The sequence below is a fragment of the Neopelma chrysocephalum genome, unplaced genomic scaffold, assembly GCF_003984885.1.
Source record: "Neopelma chrysocephalum unplaced genomic scaffold, ASM398488v2 Primary Assembly neopelma1_43, whole genome shotgun sequence".
NCBI classification, from domain to species: domain Eukaryota; kingdom Metazoa; phylum Chordata; class Aves; order Passeriformes; family Pipridae; genus Neopelma; species Neopelma chrysocephalum.
The window spans coordinates 14,258,258-14,278,097 of NW_020897702.1; the positions used below are offsets into that span (position 1 = coordinate 14,258,258).

At 43.5% G+C, this 19,840-nt stretch overlaps 2 protein-coding genes across 6 annotated transcripts in view; one reads left to right on the top strand and one right to left on the bottom strand.

Moving 5' to 3' along the window:
• MTMR2 (myotubularin related protein 2) overlaps nt 1–9,916 on the top strand; it is a 66,633-nt gene extending 56,717 nt beyond the window's left edge. For both annotated transcript variants that reach the window (XM_027677377.1, XM_027677376.1), the window contains exons 10-15: nt 731–916; nt 1,813–2,019; nt 3,591–3,683; nt 5,247–5,360; nt 6,716–6,892; nt 7,890–9,916. In XM_027677377.1, coding sequence (XP_027533178.1) covers nt 731–916; nt 1,813–2,019; nt 3,591–3,683; nt 5,247–5,360; nt 6,716–6,892; nt 7,890–8,051 — 939 coding nt within the window. In that variant the 3' untranslated portion in view covers nt 8,052–9,916. The remainder of the gene's footprint in view (nt 1–730; nt 917–1,812; nt 2,020–3,590; nt 3,684–5,246; nt 5,361–6,715; nt 6,893–7,889) is intronic.
• Nucleotides 9,917–11,346: 1,430 nt separating this feature from the next.
• CEP57 (centrosomal protein 57) overlaps nt 11,347–19,840 on the bottom strand; it is a 33,848-nt gene continuing 25,354 nt past the window's right edge. For all 4 annotated transcript variants that reach the window (XM_027677380.1, XM_027677379.1, XM_027677378.1 and 1 more), the window contains 6 exons: nt 19,602–19,679; nt 18,359–18,463; nt 18,122–18,202; nt 17,519–17,763; nt 13,937–14,081; nt 11,347–12,564 (listed from right to left, as the gene is read on the bottom strand). In XM_027677380.1, coding sequence (XP_027533181.1) covers nt 12,328–12,564; nt 13,937–14,081; nt 17,519–17,763; nt 18,122–18,202; nt 18,359–18,463; nt 19,602–19,679 — 891 coding nt within the window. In that variant the 3' untranslated portion in view covers nt 11,347–12,327. The remainder of the gene's footprint in view (nt 12,565–13,936; nt 14,082–17,518; nt 17,764–18,121; nt 18,203–18,358; nt 18,464–19,601; nt 19,680–19,840) is intronic.

A 19,840-nucleotide genomic window follows, 5' to 3' on the forward strand; every position in this document is an offset into this window, starting at 1 on the left:
CTGGACATTGAGCCATTGACGACTACCCTCTGGCTGTGACCATCCAATTCCTCATCCACCCAACTGTTGGCCAGGCAGGACTTGCCCTTGCTGAAGCTGTGCTGGCTGTCTCAAATCACCCCCTGGTCCTCCATGTGTTATAGCATAGCTTCCAGGAGGATCTGTTCCATGATCTTGCCAGGCACAGAGGTGAGGCTGACAGGTCAGTAGTTTCAGGGTCCATCTTTCTACCCTTTTAAAAATTGTGTTTCATGCCATCACTTTAAGCTCTGTATTAATGGTAGAACTGCTTTGTTGCACTAAAGCTCATTTTTTCTCTTTTTTTTTTTTTTTAAATCTGCCTTTCCCACTGCTTAGGAAAGGCAATTAGTGTGTGGGTTATATTCCTCTATAATAGTATGTTAAATTTTTAAATGATAGAATAACGAATGTAATGAGCTAGCAACTTGAATGGAGATAAATGATAATTATAGAGAAAAAGAAGGCTTGTAATGTGGTATTCTTTGGTAAAAATTATAGCATTCATTAGCTATTGCAGGAAAGAGACACAAAGTGCGTGCGTGTACATGTTTGGTCCCAGTTGTAAGATAAAGCCAATGTTTTCTGCCTGCTTTAGGTAGCCCAGTCACTGTGGTATTTTATCAGCTGCTATTTGCTCAGGACAAATGACCAAGATAAAGTATAAAATATGTTTTTGCTTAATGATTTGTCTGTGGATTTTGTTCTTCAGGCTAAAGGAGGGGGCTATGAGAGCGAGGATGCCTATCAGAATGCAGAATTAGTGTTCTTGGACATTCACAATATTCATGTTATGAGAGAGTCGCTGAGAAAACTGAAAGAAATTGTGTATCCCAATATCGAGGAGACTCATTGGCTGTCTAATTTAGAGTCAACTCACTGGCTAGAGCATATCAAGGTATGCATGTCTGCATCCAGTGCATGTGGCTGAGCAACCACAAGTCCTTACCAGTCTGTTCACTGGGAAAGATATCTAGAGCTAACTCCAGGATTTTCAATTCATGGTAAATTTAAAGACTTAGAATTTGTTTTCTATTTGTGAACAACTAAAACCAGTTTCTGGGAGTGAGGAATCTTGAGAAGATGGAAGAGGGACAAGAGAGGGGCCTGAAATACTGAAAGATGGTGTTTTGGAAATGAAGTATTCCGAAATGAAGTATTCCAAAATGAAGTGTTCTGGGTAATGTGTAACTGTGAAAGTTCTGGATAGAGGTCAGGAGTCCTAGAGTTTCCAACGTCTTGACTCAGGGATCCTTGTCATCCTAGTGTTACTGCCTGGTCCAGACCAGCAAATGCTGGGAGTTTGTGCCCTGTCAGCCTTTCAGGAATCCAAGCAGAGTCAGAATGAGGAGGCAAAATGTTTCAGCTTCTGCAGATGTTGGTTTTCAAATTAAGTTCTTTCTCTTCTAAAAATGTCCAGTTTACATTGTTGCTCTGCTAAAGCAGACAGGGGCAGATCTGCTCCTGGGGCAGCTGCAAGGTGATGGCCATTTTGTATTCGTGTCACACACAAAATACTCCTGTGTTTAAATCCTGACCTGTCCAAGGACTGAGCTTAATGCAAAATCTCTTCTAGAGTAGTGCTTACACTACAGTATAGATGTGTTGTCATCTTGTTGGAATAAAAAATGTGTTCACAGTTTGCTGTCCTAGTTACAAAGTAGTTGGAACTGATTTACCATTCTGCTTGAGGCAAACAGAGCCCTTGGTTTGTCCTGTGTTGTCACTAGCCATTTTTCATTCATAGTTTCTCTTCCAAAGAGGTTTTGTAATTTGGTTTTTTCCTTGTCCTAGCTCATTCTTGCTGGAGCCCTCCGAATTGCTGACAAAGTAGAGTCAGGGAAGACATCTGTGGTTGTACACTGCAGTGATGGTTGGGACCGGACAGCCCAGCTCACCTCTCTCTCTCTGCTCATGTTGGATGGCTACTACCGAACTATCAGGGGCTTTGAAGTCCTGGTGGAGAAGGAGTGGCTAAGCTTTGGCCACAGGTTTCAGCTGGTGAGTCTCTAGCCCTTGGAAGGCACTATATGGAAAGTTATTGTCCCCCTTGAAGGATTTCAAAGGAATTTACCCGTTCTTGTGAGAAGTTTCCTGGCTGAAGACAGATGAAAGCTGCTGCTACTGTTTTCTGCCTATAATTCCAGTCATCTTTTAACTTCCTTGGGGACTGTATTGATTAGGTAGGAGGCACAGGAGGTCTTAAATCTCTCAGGTGTCTGACTGATACGTCATGTTTCCATGATTAGGCTTGAACTAACAGTGCACTTTGGGCGCAGGGTTGGCATTTCTGCTGGGAGTTGGCTGAGACCACTGGGGTATTTTTTTCTTCCTTTACAGTTCATTCCATTTTCTGAGACTGTTAGGCCACTGTCATCAGAAATGCCTTGGTATTGAAGAGTTTGGAGAATTTGGTTATGACCTTGACCTCACGTTTTCTTCAGGCACACTTTATTTTTGTGGAGGCTTCTAATTGCCTAGGTTTGATCAGCAGTTTGAGCCTGGACCAAGAGTAGCTTGTGGTTGTGTCCCTGTAGCTGGCAGAGAGGCAGCTTTGTGGGCTTGTGACACAGCAATTTGTTCTGGTTTGCACTGATGGGAACTGAGAGAGCCTTTCAGTAGTATCCTTTCAGTCTTTATTCCTATTGTGTTTTGCTTGTAGCTGTTGTTTAGTGGTTGTTTAATTTTGGCAAAGGCTAGAGCAAGGTCTGTTTACAGCACTTGCAGTGATGAGTTGCATTGTCAAATGCTCTGAGGAAGGTGGGGAAACTGAGGCACTAAAGCAATTGAGGTTCTGCTGCAGCAAAACTTGTTATCTGGTGTTTGAACAACGACTGTTTTAGCTTCTTCCCTGTCTAGACAAGGAAGATAATGATAGTGATTTCCTTTGGTGAGGGACGAACAGCATCAAGGAAGAGGTAGAGATCTGTGTTACATACATGTTCTTATTCTTTGTACGGTACTTGGGGCTCCTGGTAATACATAACCATTAATGTACTATAGTAGTTATGAGGAATCCTGCCTCACGTCTTGGCCACACAGCATGGTCACGGTTGGAGGCCTACTTCTGGCAGTAGTGTCATCACTGCCTCACTTGAGGTGGCTGGAGATGGGCTGGGCTATTGTTTGTACAGCACTTGGAAGCTGCGAGGTGTTGCGTGACGGTTATCGCCACATGCCGTGCCTGTAGGTAAGTATTTAGATTGAGCACATTGTACTACTGAAGTAGCCAGGACAACAGCTGCAACTGAAGCTAAATGCATTCTCATTTTTTTTCCTTCTGAACTTTAGCTTTTAACTGAAATCAGTGCCAGCATAGCATCTGGAGCCTCTACTCAAACAGCTCTTGTTTTAATTTAGCATGAAAATATCCCCATAAAGAATTTTCACTTCAGAGATGAAGGGAGTAGTTGTCCTTTCCTCCTTTACTCACTGACATGGACAAAGCAAAATCAAGACTCGTTTGAAGCTTTTTGAAGCTGTTGGTAAAGGTTTGGGTGACTGACAGGAGATCCCAGCAGCTTCCCATGGAGCCCTGTGCAACTCCTGTTCTTTGCCCTGCTCTGTTTCAGAGGGTTGGCCATGGAGATAAGAATCATGCAGATGCTGATCGCTCTCCTGTCTTCCTCCAGTTCATCGACTGTGTCTGGCAAATGACAAGACAGGTAAATTGCTGGGTGGCACATGTGTCTACAAAGCCAGGGTACCAAGACATGGCACAATGTCTGGACACAGGAATGATTTCCAAACTGACCATTACAGGCTCTCCTTCCTGGGCTTGTACTCTTGTTTTGACTCTGGCAACAAGTTTTTTGGGAGTCTGTTTAGCAAAGGGCCTGAATGCACAAGTGCACTGGAAGACCACAATGTTGGCTTGCATCACATTACCTCGTCAGTGGGTGCTGCTTACCCACATGCTGCTAGAATAAATGTGAGCTTGGGAGAAGATGCTTGCGTCATCCTGAAAAAGGTGACAGCTGCCTCACACTTAGCATAGGCAGGAACAGACATTCCAGCCGTCCTCAGTAGCCCACTGTGCCTTCAGAAGCATAAGTGACTTGTCTTGCTAATATAAATCCCAAGCAGGATGGGTGCAGACAGATCCCTGTTGCCTCTGCTCAAGCTGATCCCATAACCAAACCTGCAGCAAGACATGCTCTATTTTAACTTCCTCTGAAGGCAGATGTACTGCTCCCAATTCATACATGATGTACAGAGCTGAGTGCCTCACTTCAGGCCGAGTGTGGCAAAGGTACAGTCCAGGAGAGTTCCCCTATGTTTGGGAGGTTTTTCTCCAGGTATGTGGGACCTGGAGGGTTTTTTGTGTCTTCTGTGGCACAAATGTCAGCTGTGGTCAGGCAGTTCAGTGAAAAAAAATTAGGCTTATCATGGATTAAACCAGGAGAAATAGGAAAGAAGGATGCCACTATATATGAAGCTGTACCATATCACACAGAGAGAAAAAGAGGCTTTACCATCCTTGAAGTCACTTTCATCATGCTCTCCTTGGATTGCTCCTAAAAGCAGGCATCCTGACCTGCAGCTGGTGAGGTCAGGATGTTGCAACTGGGGCAGCCTGGGAAGAGAAGGATGGTTGTGAGAGAAGAAGGCCTCCTTCTCTCCTCTTCATTGCCCCAGCATGTGTTTGCAGTTCACTGCATGTATTCTTACTGACCCTTTGTGGAGCTTCAGTTCTCCCTGTCTCGGGTCTGATTGTTTCTGCATGAAACTTCAACAACAAACATGGCCTGTGCCCATACACCTGTTCCTCCTGCTGACCTGTATTGCAAGATGCCTCCCTGCTGTTCCCTCTGGGAAGTGCTGTGTTACGCACATGGGTTATTTCCCTTTGGCCCTGGGAAATTTCCACTTTTTTAATGCGTTATTTGACATGTGCCTTTCGTTCACAATCTGGTTGCATGGTCTGTCATGAGGTGCAGACGTAGCAGAGCAAGCTTCAATTTGAAGCAGCACTGAGTGTGTATAAACACAGTGCTCTAACCCTTCAGACCTCTGGCTTTTGCTCAAAATTCCTCTCTGCAAATGCAAAGCAGCTTTACAAGAGAGAAACTCTTGCTTCTAGAAGGAGCAAATATGACCTTGAATATCCAGCCAGGCAGGGAACAGGGACAAATCAAGAGGCCAACTCCTTACCAAGACTACAGAGTGGGAAAAAGTTTATTTTCCTGTTTTAAAATCCCAACCTAATTTTCTGTTTCTGACTGAAGTTTCCTACAGCATTTGAGTTCAATGAGTACTTCCTAATCACCATCCTGGATCACCTGTACAGCTGTTTGTTTGGGACCTTCCTGTGCAGCAGTGAGCAGCAGAGAGTGAAGGAGGTAAGACGGCTTCTCTCCGAGGTGAAAGCCTGTTCCTGGGATGGCTTTAGCTCACCACATATTGCTAGGGAAGTTGGTTCCTCACTCAAAGATAGTGGTAGATGTGGGTCTGGGAAATGCCAAGCCCCGTCTCAACAGCTGGGACCTGTTGGAAACTTCACATTTCAGAGCAACACCATCTCCCTTCTGCACAGTGCTTCCACTTCCAGTTGCTCACTATGGTTGAATAGCTCCTAGTGTCTCCCAGGTAGTGGAAATGCAGTTTTGCTTTGAACTTTAGTTTAATGTAACCTTCTCTGTGGAAACTGATACCTCCTCCTCTTTTCCTTGAAGTGGTTCCTTTAGGGTGCTTTTAACTACAAAGAGTGTGCTGTCATTCTGCACACATTACTGCACGTAACTGGTCTTAATGTGTGTCCTTGCTGTGCTTGCATTTTTCCTGGAGACAATGCTCCTAGTATTAGTAAGGACATGCATGTCCTGCCACAAGCCAGCTCTGCCCTGCAGTCTGGTCAAGGTTTGTTTGCCAAGGGAGGAGCATATAGATGTGTACATTCAGACCCAGTCTGGAATCAGAAGGAAAAGCAGTGACACTCATTCAGTCTCACCTACCTATTGATGAGGCATTCTGTCACTGGAGTGCTGCAGCCTAACAGCACAGAGGTACATGAGGGCAGTGCTGTGTGGACCTGATGTGATCATATTTGATAGCACTTCTGTTTAAAAAAACCAAACAATAAAACCTAACTGTAATATAAAAGTGATAGCGTTTTACTATAGTGAAATCAGGATCCCTGTTTCTCTGGAATCAGCAGTGATTGAATTTCCAGAAAACAAAATCTGCATGCTGTTTGCATGTGGCTTTTTTTTTTTAAAGGCCTCAGCCTAGTGAAGTACTTAATCTAGGAGGTACTTCGACAGTGGTTTCAGTGGGGCTATTCACAGGTCTAATTATTCCACTAGATCAGGGCCTGAGTCAAATGTTTTCTTTATTTCCTTTGCAATTAAATACTCCAGCAAGTCCTTGAGGAGCACTTTAAAGAAGTGAAGTTTAACTAAAGCATTGAGAGTTCACATGCCGGTGTCCCCTTGCTGTGCCAATGGCTATTCCTCATCTGTGTTGGCAGCTGGGTGGGTAAGAGGGGTTGTTCTGTGCCAGGGCATGTGTGTGCCTGCCTGCATCCATGTGCTTTTAGTACAATAACCACATCAAAAGAACAGTTTTGGGGGTTTTTAAGCTACAAAAAAGCAACCAGCTCCCTATTAATGACAGGCACATGTCTATGCTGCTACAGTTTGTAGATAACTGGAATTTGTATGGCAAATAAAGCATCCTCCACCCCCTTCCCTTACAGAGCCTTCCAAAAAAGACCGTATCACTTTGGTCTTACATCAACAGCCAACTGGAAGACTTTACTAACCCCTTGTACGTGAGCTACTCCAACCATGTCCTGTATCCCGTGGCCAGCATGCGCCACCTCGAGCTGTGGGTCGGCTACTACATCCGCTGGAACCCCAGGATGAAGCCTCAGGTGTGTCTTCCACGGATCCTACATCTGTTTCCCTCTCTGCTAGTACTGATACTGTTATTTTGGAGTTCAAGATATTTGAAGCACAAGATGTACAAACTTATGCTGCCACTGCTTAAATTTAAAAACAAAAGCCTAAATTCAAATGCCAGCAAGAGTGAGCAGCACCTACAGCTGGCTGGTGCAGGTGCTCAGCTTGTGAAATCTGCAGGAGCTGGATATACTCAGCAATTTGGAAAATTTCTCACTTAGAATATGGGAAAAACCTCTGAATTCTCTTCACAAAAGAGTGAAAGAATCCCAAGACTTCCTTGGATGTGGGATTCTAGATAGGATTTTTGGGACTCTATTTAGACTACTAGCAACAAAAACCTGGTGCTTTGCTTTGGCTGCCTGAGGCCCAAGGGTCTGGCTGCAGCCCTGTTACACGCCTGATCCCAGCCAGCAGGGACGCTGGCTCACCCTGGGGCAGGCACCTCAAACAAGCAGACGCAGCATGGCCCTGAAGGCTGACATCACTTTTTAGGAGGAAGAGACATAACTTCCCAGATTGCCTCTGTGCCCAACTGCAGTCAACAGCTTTGCAGTTCTGGGGTGTTAGATACAGGAACCAAACAACCACTTTGCAGTCAGGACCATGTGAAAACATTTAGATGAATCTGTATTTTTTTTTCCCCAAAACTCTGAAATAATGTCCAGGCCAATATGCCATGGCCAGCATCCCCCAGAAATGTCAGTTTGGCAATTGTCATCTTTCAAAATACTTTCAAAATCTTTCAACACTGTTTTGTTTAGCCACCATTGCACTATGCACATTGGATCAAAATGAGCATCTCAGAGCCAGAGCAACTATGCTGTACCCCAGGCGTGCAAACTCATAATACTCGTGTACGACACCCCTTCTCTCAGAGCTGTGTGTAAGGTCAGCAACAGTGTTTTGTGGTTCAGGCTTCCACTTCCATACTTACCTCCCAGCACTCAGCTACACGTTTTCTTGCAGGAACCTGTCCATAATCGCTACAAGGAGCTTCTGGCCAAGCGGGCTGAGCTGCAGAAGAAAGTAGAGGAACTGCAGAGAGAAATCACCAACCGTTCCACCTCATCCTCAGAGAGAGCTGGCTCTCCTGCACAGTGTGTTGCTCCTGTACAGACAGTTGTATAATATGGACTTCTTCTTGCTGAGTACCTTCCCAGGACCATGGGGTCAACTTTTTTGAAGACCCCTGGATTTCCAGCATGGTACCTGGGGGATGCCAACCTATTTATTTATTTCTCTCCAGGGTAATTTATTAGTACTGTAGCACTAGAGAAAGCTTAAGCAAAAAACAACAGACAAGGCCCCCTATGCAATTAATCTTCTCAGTGGCTAGCTTATAATACAATCCAATTGCACTTGCCCCCTAAAAGAAAACTAGAGCTTGCTCTTTGCTCACTGATGTGCTGGAAATCACTTGGTTTTAAAGAGAGAGACTGCACTAGAATGAAGTACTGAGGAGGAAAAACATCAGCTCAGAAGTTTGAAAGGTCTCCCCTTTGCTAAAAGGAAAGACTAAATCTGACTTTGTATTGAAGCCTGAAATGCAGCTGTAACAGAACAAACCCTCTGCTATTAATGTCTGCACAGCAGTGTGAATGAGGGCATTTGCCAGCACACTTGGAGACAAGCAGTGATAGTGTCTGAAACATATCACTCCCTTCACCTTGATCTAGATCATAGGAAGCCATGCAAATGATGCCTTATTTAAAGAAAGGGCAGCTCCTCCCAATAAAACACAATGCTAGAGGAGAAACTACAGGACTTGATTTTGTAGGATGTTTTACTTCCATCCCTGCAACTCTAGAATCTCACTTACAGTTTACAGTGGGTGTGCCAGGATGCAACTTAAGCACCTTTATTTCTGAGAGGGGAGCACAGCGTGGCTCCCCTGGGCTTTCCGCAGCTCCTCTGGCCTCCTGTGCCTCATAGTCACCAGGGGAAAGGTAGTGGAATACCACAGGGCATGTGTGAACTGCTGGGATCAGCCATTACATTTTGCTTGGGTAAGCATAATTAGTGACTTTAATGCTTCTGTGCAGGATCATAGTGGTGTACTTACGGTATTTCAGTGTTGTTAACTAATGAAAACAACTGTACATCAACCAAAGACGCCTTTTTGCCTGCATTCCAACTGCTGCTTTAGGTTATTCTGGCAGACCTAACATCTTAGCCAGTTTCTGAGCTCTACATTTAGGCCTTTTTCAGCATAGTCTGCTTCAAGAATTAGGATCACTTGACTAAACTCAAGTTGAAATTCAGTTTTAATATAAAATTTTACTGTAAAACAGGGGATAAAATACACACTTGGTAAAACCATGACTTCCCCATTGTTCTTCCAAAAAGGTAAGCACAGGGCTGTAGAAGATTGGCCTTACAGGGAAGGCACTTAGCTATGTGCAAGGCTGCTTCTCACTTCCATGCTAAGGAGGAGGGCACTGCTTGGTGGGGGTTCTTGTGTTGCTCTTTTATGACAGGATCCCATTCTGTGGTCATCTGTCAGCATGCTGCTTCACTCAGCTGCTCTTCCACTATAGAGAAGGATTTTCCAAGAGAGTACAAGAGTGGACCAAATTTCCACATAAGATATTGCCTTTCAAAAGCCACATTCCTTCCCATGCAGTAACAGTAATTTCCCCCTGCAGCCTCCACTTTTGCCTGCTATACTACTGCAATCACCATCTCCATGCTTTACAGAGAAATCCACAGCCACCTTCTGACAAGATGAAAACAGCTGTACAGCATCAGCACATTGTTATAGGGTGGCCTGAGACAGTATGGTTCAATAGTGCAAAAGAATCCACACAAAATACTTCTGAAGGACTTGGATTTGCTTTTAAGGTAAAGGGCAGATCTGCTCTTACGTACAATCATTATACAAGACGGTTCATAGCATTCTTCCATATTAGCAAACTGACTATGTGTGTATATTTTGTTTCTTGATGGAGGCTGTTTGGTTTCGTTAACACTAATAAAAACTGATAAAAGGGTAACATTCCTGTGCTTTTACTTTCAACAGTGTGGTCCTCCAAAGGACTTGCAGAACATGCAAACAAACAAAATAGCACTTCAAGTTTAGTATGTGAAATCCAAATCTCCCTCATTTTTCTGCAGATAGTCTTGCAAGATGCTAATTTTCAAACTCTAAAATCTAGAATGACAGGAAAACAAAATTAATCTTTGGACAAGTTTCTCTTATCCGACACAGGCCAGCATTAATACAGATACAGTGCTTAGCTGCTCAGTATTACAAAAATAGAATCACAGAATGGTTTGGGCTTCTACAGAATGGAAGGGACCTTTAAAGACCATCTACTTTCTAACCCCCTGCCATGGGCAGAGACACCTTCCACTAGACCAGGTTGCTCAGAGCCCCATCCAACATGACTTAAACACTTCCAGGTATGGGGCATCCACAACTTCTCTGAGCAACCTGTGCTAGAGCCTCACCACCCTCACAGTAATCAGTTTCTTCCTAATACCTAATCTAAACCTGCCCTCTTTCAGTTGAAAGCCACTTCCCCTTGTCCTATCACTACATGCCCTCTACAGCTTTTAGGTACTTGAAGGTGCTGTAAGATCTCCCCAGAGCCTCCTCTTCCCCAGGCTGAACAACTCCAACTCTCTCAGAACCTACGGTCCTAATACACTGTGAAGTGCAGAAATTGATTTTTTAATTGTGAAAGTATTTCACACAAAGTATTCTGAAATACTTTCACAATTAAAAAAACCTCCACCATTTCTGCACTTCACAGTGCATTGGCAGAGTAACTTCTGTGTAAAAGGAGCATTCACATTTTTGTACGTAACTTATGCAAACCCCAAATTCACTGGGATGATTTGGGATCTACTCTGGATGCTCCTTGATGCTCTCACACCTAGCAGGCTTCCAACTTGGGCATCTCATACACTGTAGGCAGCACATATGGAGCCTAAAATACTCATAAGCCCTCCAGCAGTAAGGAGCTGCACGAAGAAAGCCTGAGGTTGTGCTGAAGTTAACCACAGAGCTCAGCTGAGCAAGCTGATCTCCAGAGGTCCTTCCTAAGCAAAATAACCAACAGTAAGTTTCAGCTACTGATTTTTCAAGACCTCTGGGATGAACTGCTCTCCAAGTGGTTACTCCCACTATACCTGGCTAACAGCATCTGACTTCTCCCATCACAGCTAACACTTTCTGTGCCTTCAATGCAGGGAGATAAGCAGGGTGGATCACCTACACATCACTAAAACTCAAATCCCTTGTGCCCATGTTGTCTCTGTAGAGCTCCCTCCCTGTTCAGCTCCAGGCAAGGGTAGACAACTGTGACCCTCACCTTACCTGCGTTACCCTGACCAAGGAAAAGTCAGCTTACCACAAAAAGGGCACTGGATGAGGCACAGTGCTGCAGCAAACACCAAGCTAAGGTAGAGGAAGTGCAGGTTTCCCACAATTCACTCAAACAGGCAAGCTGGCTTTATTGTTTTTCCACTGTATATACAAGTAATCTGGGTCTTCTGTACATTCCATTAATAGGAAATCCTTTAAATTATTAACATAATAAATAAAATTTACTCAGCTGTGCAAGTCAGAGCACAAAATTAATTGCACCACTACCAAAGTAGATAGCTCAAAGCACATATTTCAAGTTAAAAGCAAGATGCCAGGACTGAAAGGCATGATTGAGGCACTTGCAGTTTAAAATACCTGTGGTTTATCTCACTCCTTTACCACACAAAGCTGTGAACCAGAAACAGGGTGTTATCCCCTATCCTATACCTTTTTCCTAAAGTCGTATTTCTGTAGAAAAATCATTTGATCATTAAGCAACATAATTCATAAATTACTCTGCTCCTTTTTTGAGTACTCAAACATCCTCTGCCATTCATGCTGACTAATGCAATGTAGCAGAAGGGGAACTGGGAAAGCATTTTGAAGAAAGCTCCACAGAACACCTTTAAAAGATGTTCTCCAAGATATGGAGTCATTGCAGCTGCACACAGAACTGACAAAAAGCCCTTAAGACTCAGGGCTGCAGCATCAATTTCAAACAAGATTCATCCTGAGCAGCCTCTCAGTTCAACAGCAGCATGAAATCGCACCGGCACATCACACACACACCAACCCACATAAGTGTGCAGTGCTTGGTGTGCTGAAGGGAAATGGAGGGAATGCTGGAATCATAACATAAGGGACCCTACTGTTTGACTCAGTGGCTGGGTGCTTAAAAATGGAATGTGTTTTAAGCTAGACCATAATATATACAATCAAATGCAGGGATGGAGAACTAAGAGCCTGTATTTCAAAAGTGTGCTTAGCGTACGGTAGTCTCTTCCACACAGCGAGAAAGGCAGCTGCTTTATATCCAGAATGTGAGAAAATTTGGCCAGTTTGGGAAAGTTCAAGAACACCTCTGCAGAAGAGTCAGTAGTCCCAGCTGATATCATCTTTCTGTAGTGAAGTCTGTATGGTCTGCATGTCTCTCAACAACTGAAGATTCTTGCGACTCTTCTCTCCAGGTTTCACTTTGATGGGACCAGCATTCTTTCCTTTTGTGGTTACTGTAGTTGTTACTTTAACCTCACTAACAGGAAACCTGCTGTCTTTCATTGGTTTAGCAGAAGTCTTTTTGGACTTGCATTCTCTCTTAAGTCTCTCTAGCTGAAAGAGAAGCCCAAAAAAACTATTAAGGAGTGACCTTGTTTCATTTTATTTTCAGCAATTCTTCCAAACAGCTGAAATATCCTACCACTTATTTCACCCAGCTAAGCAAATGGATGCTTCCAAGTCCCCCTGAATAATAAATATTTTCCTTACAAAGCATTGTTATATTTACAGCTACGGTTAGCTTATAGTCTGAACTACTAGATTATTTCTTTAAAAACTGACAAGTTCATTATGGGGAAATATCTCTATCAGGAATGTAAAAATTATAGATAAAAGAAGTTGACTTGTCACTGTTACCAACTAGTGATCAAAAAAAAAAAAAGTAGAAAAGTTTTTCTACATACATACTAGTGATTTTAATAGCTACTCACTGTCAGAGATGTAGCTTTAAAAAGAATACCAGCACCCTGCTGGGGTGAAGAGGCAGTATCCACACACAGCACTGTAAATAAGACTCCATACTCCGCAGCGAAGATTGAGCTGGCACAAGGCTGAGTGGGGAACTGGGCAGTCTGAGGTGCAGACACATTCATATGCCCAAACTGCAACACAGGTGGCTTCTATAGCTCCCCTTTCTTCAGGCAGAGGTGCTTCCTCCTCCTAGTTTACAGCTTGAAGCAGTTTTCCTAAATCCTGGCTCCTAAACTTTTGCCAATATCATATGCAGCATCATTACTACTGGGAACTACAGCATATCTGCTTCTCTGCAGCAGTTCCTCTGACGATCATAAGAGATCAAAAGTGAGTAATGCAAACATTTCATATGTCCATTCTGGACATCAGCAGCAGAGCTCTCAGCACATATTTTATGTGTCAGTTATGTCAGGTAAGGGCAAGTCTCTGTTCATATGAACTGAATCAGATTAAACACATGAGGTTAAGCTCTTTGAAAGGAATTCACTAAAATTAATGAAGATGAAAGAAAACAGGAAATATGTTTTATAGTTTTGAATGAACAAGCTACACTACTCAAAACATTTTGAAAATTATAAAATAAGCAAAACAGGCATTTTGGGTCTTTTAAAATGCAAAGGTCATTTACTCAAAGTAATGGAAAAGTGTTAAACAATGTTCAAGAGACAAGAGGTGTAAAATGCAATGCGAGAACATACATGAAAGCTCTGCCCAGGAAAGGATGAAGAGTGGGCACAAGGGTGACAGAAAGGATATTTCTGCAAAAATACTGGGACAGAAGGATGGAGGTATGCAGACTAACTTTGGGACATCAAAGCTAGAGCTATGCAATACTACTCCAAAGTAGTTATTTCTGCTTTATTCAACTGCTGCTAGATTAGTATATAACATTAAAAAAGCCACTTAAGTCAGCAACTCTACATGAGCATGAACACAGTCAAAAGAAACTCACCTGCAACCGATGCCTCCGAACTTTGCTGATCTGGTCTGCCTTTGCTTCCATCTTTCCCACCAGTGCCTCAAGTTCCCTTTCCAGATCTTCCTTGACTGCAGTGGTGGGGGCTTCCTGGATGAGCTTTGACAGCTGCTGGTGATCACTAGCATAGAATTCAGACAGAACAAGGCTTACATCAGGCTCCCTTGGCTTCTACTGTTTGCACTCCCAGTTCAGAAATAACACTTTTAGGAAACCAGAGCATCAACAGCCAGATATGACCAACACACCCTAACAAACCAGTAAGAACAGTTTTGCTGGTTTATAGCACATTCTGGTGGCAGGCTGCTCCAATGTTAAGTCTTAACAACAAAAGTAGTTTTCAACTTCAAATCACACATTCAAAATGACCAAATAACCCTTTGAGAGCATGATCTCAGCACTCATTCAGTTTTGTGTATCTGTACCTACTGCAGTTGTCCAGTACAGTAACAATTATGGTCTGTTAACCAGGACAAGCAAAATGCCTAGTAAAGCTGTCCTTTAATGGAGTATTTGTCCACATCCTGGTTTTGGCTAGGACAGAGTTAATTTTCTTTTCAGTAGCTGGTACAGTGCTGTGTTTTGGATTTCATATGAAAATAATGTTGGTAACACACTGACATTTTCATTATTGCTGAGCAGTGCTTACCCTAAGCCATGGGCTTTTCAGCATCTCCTGCTCTGCCAGTGAGGAGGTAGACAAGAAACTGGGGAGAGCAGAGAGCTGGGACAGCAGATCCATATTGGCCAAAGGGATTCCATACCACAGAACATCATCCTCAATATATAAGCTAGGGGGAGCTGGCTGGGAGGGGCCCATTGCTGCTGGGGACAGGCTGGGCATTAATCAACAGGTGGTGAGCAATTGTACTGTGCATTGCATAGTTTTTCTCCTTGGGTTTTATTCTTCTCTCCCCTTTTGACAACTATTATCATTACCTTTTACTTCATTTCAATTATTAAACTGCCCTTATTTATACCGATGGGTTTTACCTTTTCCCGATTTTCCTCCCCATCCCAACACAGTGGAATGAGCAAGCAGCTGCATGGTACTTAGCTACTGGCTGAGATTAAACTTCGACACTCCTTTTTGGCACCCAGTGTGGGGGACGAGGGGTTGAGGTAATGACAGATCTGACCAGAGTGTGTGAAAACAGAATTTTTTTTTTTATAGATATTCATTGTATTGGCTTGATAGTGGCTGGTCACAATGCTGATTTATAGTACGATGGAATCCCTGCCCGTGAAATTCCTCGCGAGGGGCAGGGTGGTGTCCAAAGCACCGCCGTCCCTCCGCACTGTGGGAGCCTCCTACTGGGGAATGTTTGTAATTACACCTTTCACCTTTGCTCCTTGGAGGGCCAACATGCAGAGGAGATATCCTCCCACGCCTTCCGCTTCTTCTCCAGGATAATTACAACAGCGCTTGAGCACTCTGAATATCCTTAAGATGTTAAAACCAGCACGGTCTTAGTGCTAGGAAGCAGCATGGTGCTGAATGTGGTTCAGATCAGGGGAGGGGGTGTGTCTGGGAGCAGTGAGCTGAGTGGGACTGAGTTGCTGTTTAAACCCCACAAACAGTAAGCTTCCTTTTGCACAAAAGACAGTATATGGAGAATACACACCACAAGGAACCCTGACTCTTAGCTGTGGGACCATAAGGAGGACATGAGGAAGTGGCATGGAATAACCACCTCAATCATAGAGGCTGGGAAAAAACAAACAGCAACTTTCCTGAAGAATCCCCATTTGTGTTTAAGTCTCCAGTGGCCAGTTCCCCAGACAGAGTGGCAGGGCTGATCTTATTCCTGATCCTATGAAAAGGAATTCTAATGCGTTTTTACAGAAATGGAGAATCCTAGGACCAACATTAGAGGAGCCTTGTCTCCAGCCAGTGCAGGAGAGGGACAACTGGCTTTACTGGACTGTGTGGATCAGGTGGCCTGGCACATCAGCCCCACAGGAGTACAAGGCTCTAGTAGACCCTGGTCCACAGTGCACCTAATGCCATCAAGCTGTACAGGGGCAGAACCCATTTGTATTTCTGGAGTGACAGGAGGATCCCAACAGCTCACAGTCTTGGAGGCTGAAATCAGCCAGAGTGATTGGCAAAAGCACCCCAGTGCAACTGGCCCAGAGGCTCTGTGCACCCTTGGAATAGACCATCTCAGAAGGGGGCATTTTAAGGACCCAAAAGGCTACTGGTGGGCTTTCAGTATAGCTGCCTTGGAGACAAAGGAAATGAAGCAGCTCTCTACCCTGCCTGGTCTCCCAAGAGTACCCTTCTGTTGTGGAGTTAAAGGTCAAAGAACAACAGGTAACAGAATTATTTGGGTTGGAAGGGACCTTAAAAGATCACCTAGTTCCAAACCCCCTACCACAGGCAGGGACACTTTCCACTAGACTAAGTTGCTCAGAGCCCCATCAAGCCTGACCTTGAATATTTCCAGGAACGGGGCATCCACATCTTCTCTGGACAACCTGGTTCTAGTGCCTCACCATCCTCACAGTAAAGAATTTCTTCCTAATATCTAACCTAAACCTGCTCTCTTTCAGTTTGAAGCCATTACCCCTCATCCAATCACTACATATCACTGTAAAAAGTCCCTCTCTAGCTCTCTTATAGCCTCCTTTGAGCACTGAAAGGCCACAATGAGGTCTCCCTGGAGCCTTCTCTTCTCCAGGCTGAACAACCCCAGCTCTCTCAGTCTGTCTTCACAGGAGAGGTGCTCCAGCTCTCTGATCATCTTTGTAGTCTCCTCTGGACCTACTCAAACAGGTCCATATCTTTCTTATGTTAGGAGCGCCAGAGCTGGACACAGGTAGGGTCTCACCAGCACAAGGTAGAGGGGCAGAATTCACTCCCTCAACCTGCTGGCCATGCTGCTTTTGATGTAGCCCAGGATAGGGTTGGCTTTCTGGGCTGCAAATGCACACTGCCAGCTCATGTCCACCCTCTCATCCACCACAACCCCCAAGTGACTTCAGCATGCAGCTATCCAAACACTACCTTTTCCCGCCCCAAAAGACTTCTGACAGATGAGTTCAAAGTCATGGACTAAACGAACTTGATAGACTAGTACAGGGATGGTCCACAGACTGTGGGAATGATATGTGTGTGCACACATCAAAAGACTAGAAAGGTGATGGTGGTTAACTGGGATATATTGGAAAGTGTGGATCTTGGGCAGGACATAAATGATACAGTATAAGGGTGTACAGTGCCCATCCCAACAGGGTGGAGGGGATGGGGGAGTGTGTGTGTGTGTGGGGGGGGGGGGGCAAGTGGCTGTGTGGTACTTAGCTGCTGTCTGGGTTTAAATCACAATAATCCACTACATCAGGGCTGTTGCCACACTTCACTGCCTCTTCTGAATTCAATACTGCTGCATATAAACACAGGCATGGTGTCCAGATTGTTTACCAGAGTCTCCCTCTAACTGCAAGGAGAAATGACAGCCTCTGTAGCCAGCAGAAAAAAGATTTCCTAAACTAACACCTTTCTCAAGCAAAATACAAAACATTCATAATCTGCAGTGGAGAATATACCAAACTCACAAACTCATCTGTCCAAATTCATCTTGTAAAGTCAGCAACACTTCTGAAAGCTCTTCCTGAGATGAAGACGATTCCATTGGCAGGGATGGCCTTCTGCTTTTGCTGGCAGGATGAGCAGTGCTGATGGGTTTTGCCAGTGGAGTATCATTTACCACATGTCTGTTACACAAAGCTTTCGTGTGTTGTTTCATCAGGTGTAGCACGTGTTGCACATTGGCAGCAACTGAATGACTGGGACTGGTAGACTGGAAGGAAAAGTGAAAGAGACTTCTTTTAAATGGCATTGATAATTACAATTGATAACACCGAAGAATATTTAAAAACAGTAACACTTTCTACTGCCAAGAATGTATTTTTTGTTTGAATTAACATTTGTTTGAATTAATAAGCACTAACAAGAACAGCTTGTCAAGCAGCATAATGCAGACCTGTTTTTGAAAATGCCAGCTCAGCAAGTTATCAATATCCAACAAGTATTTTGAAGACTAACTGAACAAAAGCATCAAAGAAAATTAAATGATGTGACCACTGGGTGTCAGGAGTGCACCAAGTCAAAGTCACTTAAGGAGCTGCAGCTACTGAGCGTTAAGCTTATCAGCTCACCTTCCCAGCCACAAAGGGTACATCACCCAGACACAGTCTGTAATGGGGCTGCACAGTGGAACGGCTTCCAAGAGAGCATTTCTGGAAAGAAAGATGATAAATATTTAGCAAAGATTACACTACAGCAAACCCATTTTCCCTTTACTATGTAATAAAGGAAGAAACCTGCTTCCTGATCACATGCACACATCCTTATTTAAGTCCTCAGTAACTGCCTTTCTCTTCTCCCCATCTTACCTTCTCTGTCTGCTTAGCTTTTTTCCTGGGTTGTCTTGCTTTTGGAGAAAGCAATGGTGATGCTGCTTGAATCAGTAGTCTGTTGGTTTCCAGGCCTGTCTGAAGCTTTAATTGAGGGAATAAGGGGAGTTACCGAAATTATATTAATAAATAATCAGAGAGAGAGTAAGCAGAGAATTTCAAACCAAGAGTTTTTAAAATACAGGCTCTCTGAAAGCAAGGGCTGTAAATTTTTAGGATACTTTTCCTTTCCAAGGTCCATTTAAACATTAAATACTTCCTCTGATAGCACTACTCATCAGTAATCCTAGTAAATTAGAGAATTAGCCTTACTGCATTAGCCCCACACAGGCAAGTGCCAAAACATCAGCTGTGCTTTACACTTGACAAAGTAGTAGGGAAATCCAAGCCACCCAACCCTGCTCAATTGATCCCATGGCATATAGTTAACAGGTAACTACTTCTGTTTTATTGACAGTAAAAAAACCACTCCAAACAAGCAAACACAATAAACACCCAATCACCAAACCATCTTTTGAAAGAGTTAAGTTTAGAACTCCCTGTTGACAGTGAATCCTATATGCTTTGCTGTTGGCTTGACAACAGCATGTTGCCAAGACATGGCATGGCTTTACAAATCATGTCATAACCAATCTCATCTAGAAGCATTCACAGCACAATTTTTCATGATGAATTTGAGATACCCCTTTCCCCATCACAGCAAACTCATGGCAAAGGTTAGAGCCTAACGCATTGCCTCCGTAATTCTTCAGCAAACAATAAGCATTTAACAAACACTGCACATCCAGGGTAGGAGAAGACCAGCATCCTTATGGGCTCATAACCAAGAGTACATTGTCTCTTTTCTGCCTTCTTCTAAAATATTTTAATTACAATTATGAACAGGGAGCACACTTGTTGGCCTTGATCTACTTTGAGATCCCCATGCACACTCAATTATTAATTAGTCTGAATTTTTACTCCTCTTTTCCAACTAACTTATTTAGTGGAGAAATCAAAGCTTCAGTGCACAGGTGCTGTTAGAAAAAGCTCAGAGAACTTCAGAACACTTGGTACTCCAAACACGAGGAAAAAGAAATAAGGAAAAAAAGACTAAACCCAGGATTTCATTATTCTTTGACACATATGGGAAGCACTTTCAGTAAGCTTAGCTGAAAATCTGATAAAAAGGAAGAGCTAATTACAGTGCATAGCAGTGCAAAAGAAATTTCCTGTTGATTACCTCAGCTGCTTTTTCCTGAACAAGCTTCCTTGCATGTTCTTCCTCCCAAAGTTTCTGTTCCAGCTCTTTCATTTTTTTCTAGTCAAAGTTGAATAAAAATAATAGCATTACTAATGAAACCATTTTTTCTTCCTGAAGCCTACAATATTAAGAGCTTGAGCAAAACTATGAGTTCAGCTTATGACTTAGAGGTAAGTGAAACAAAGGTAATTGAGCATTAGAATGATTGCTGATGCTTT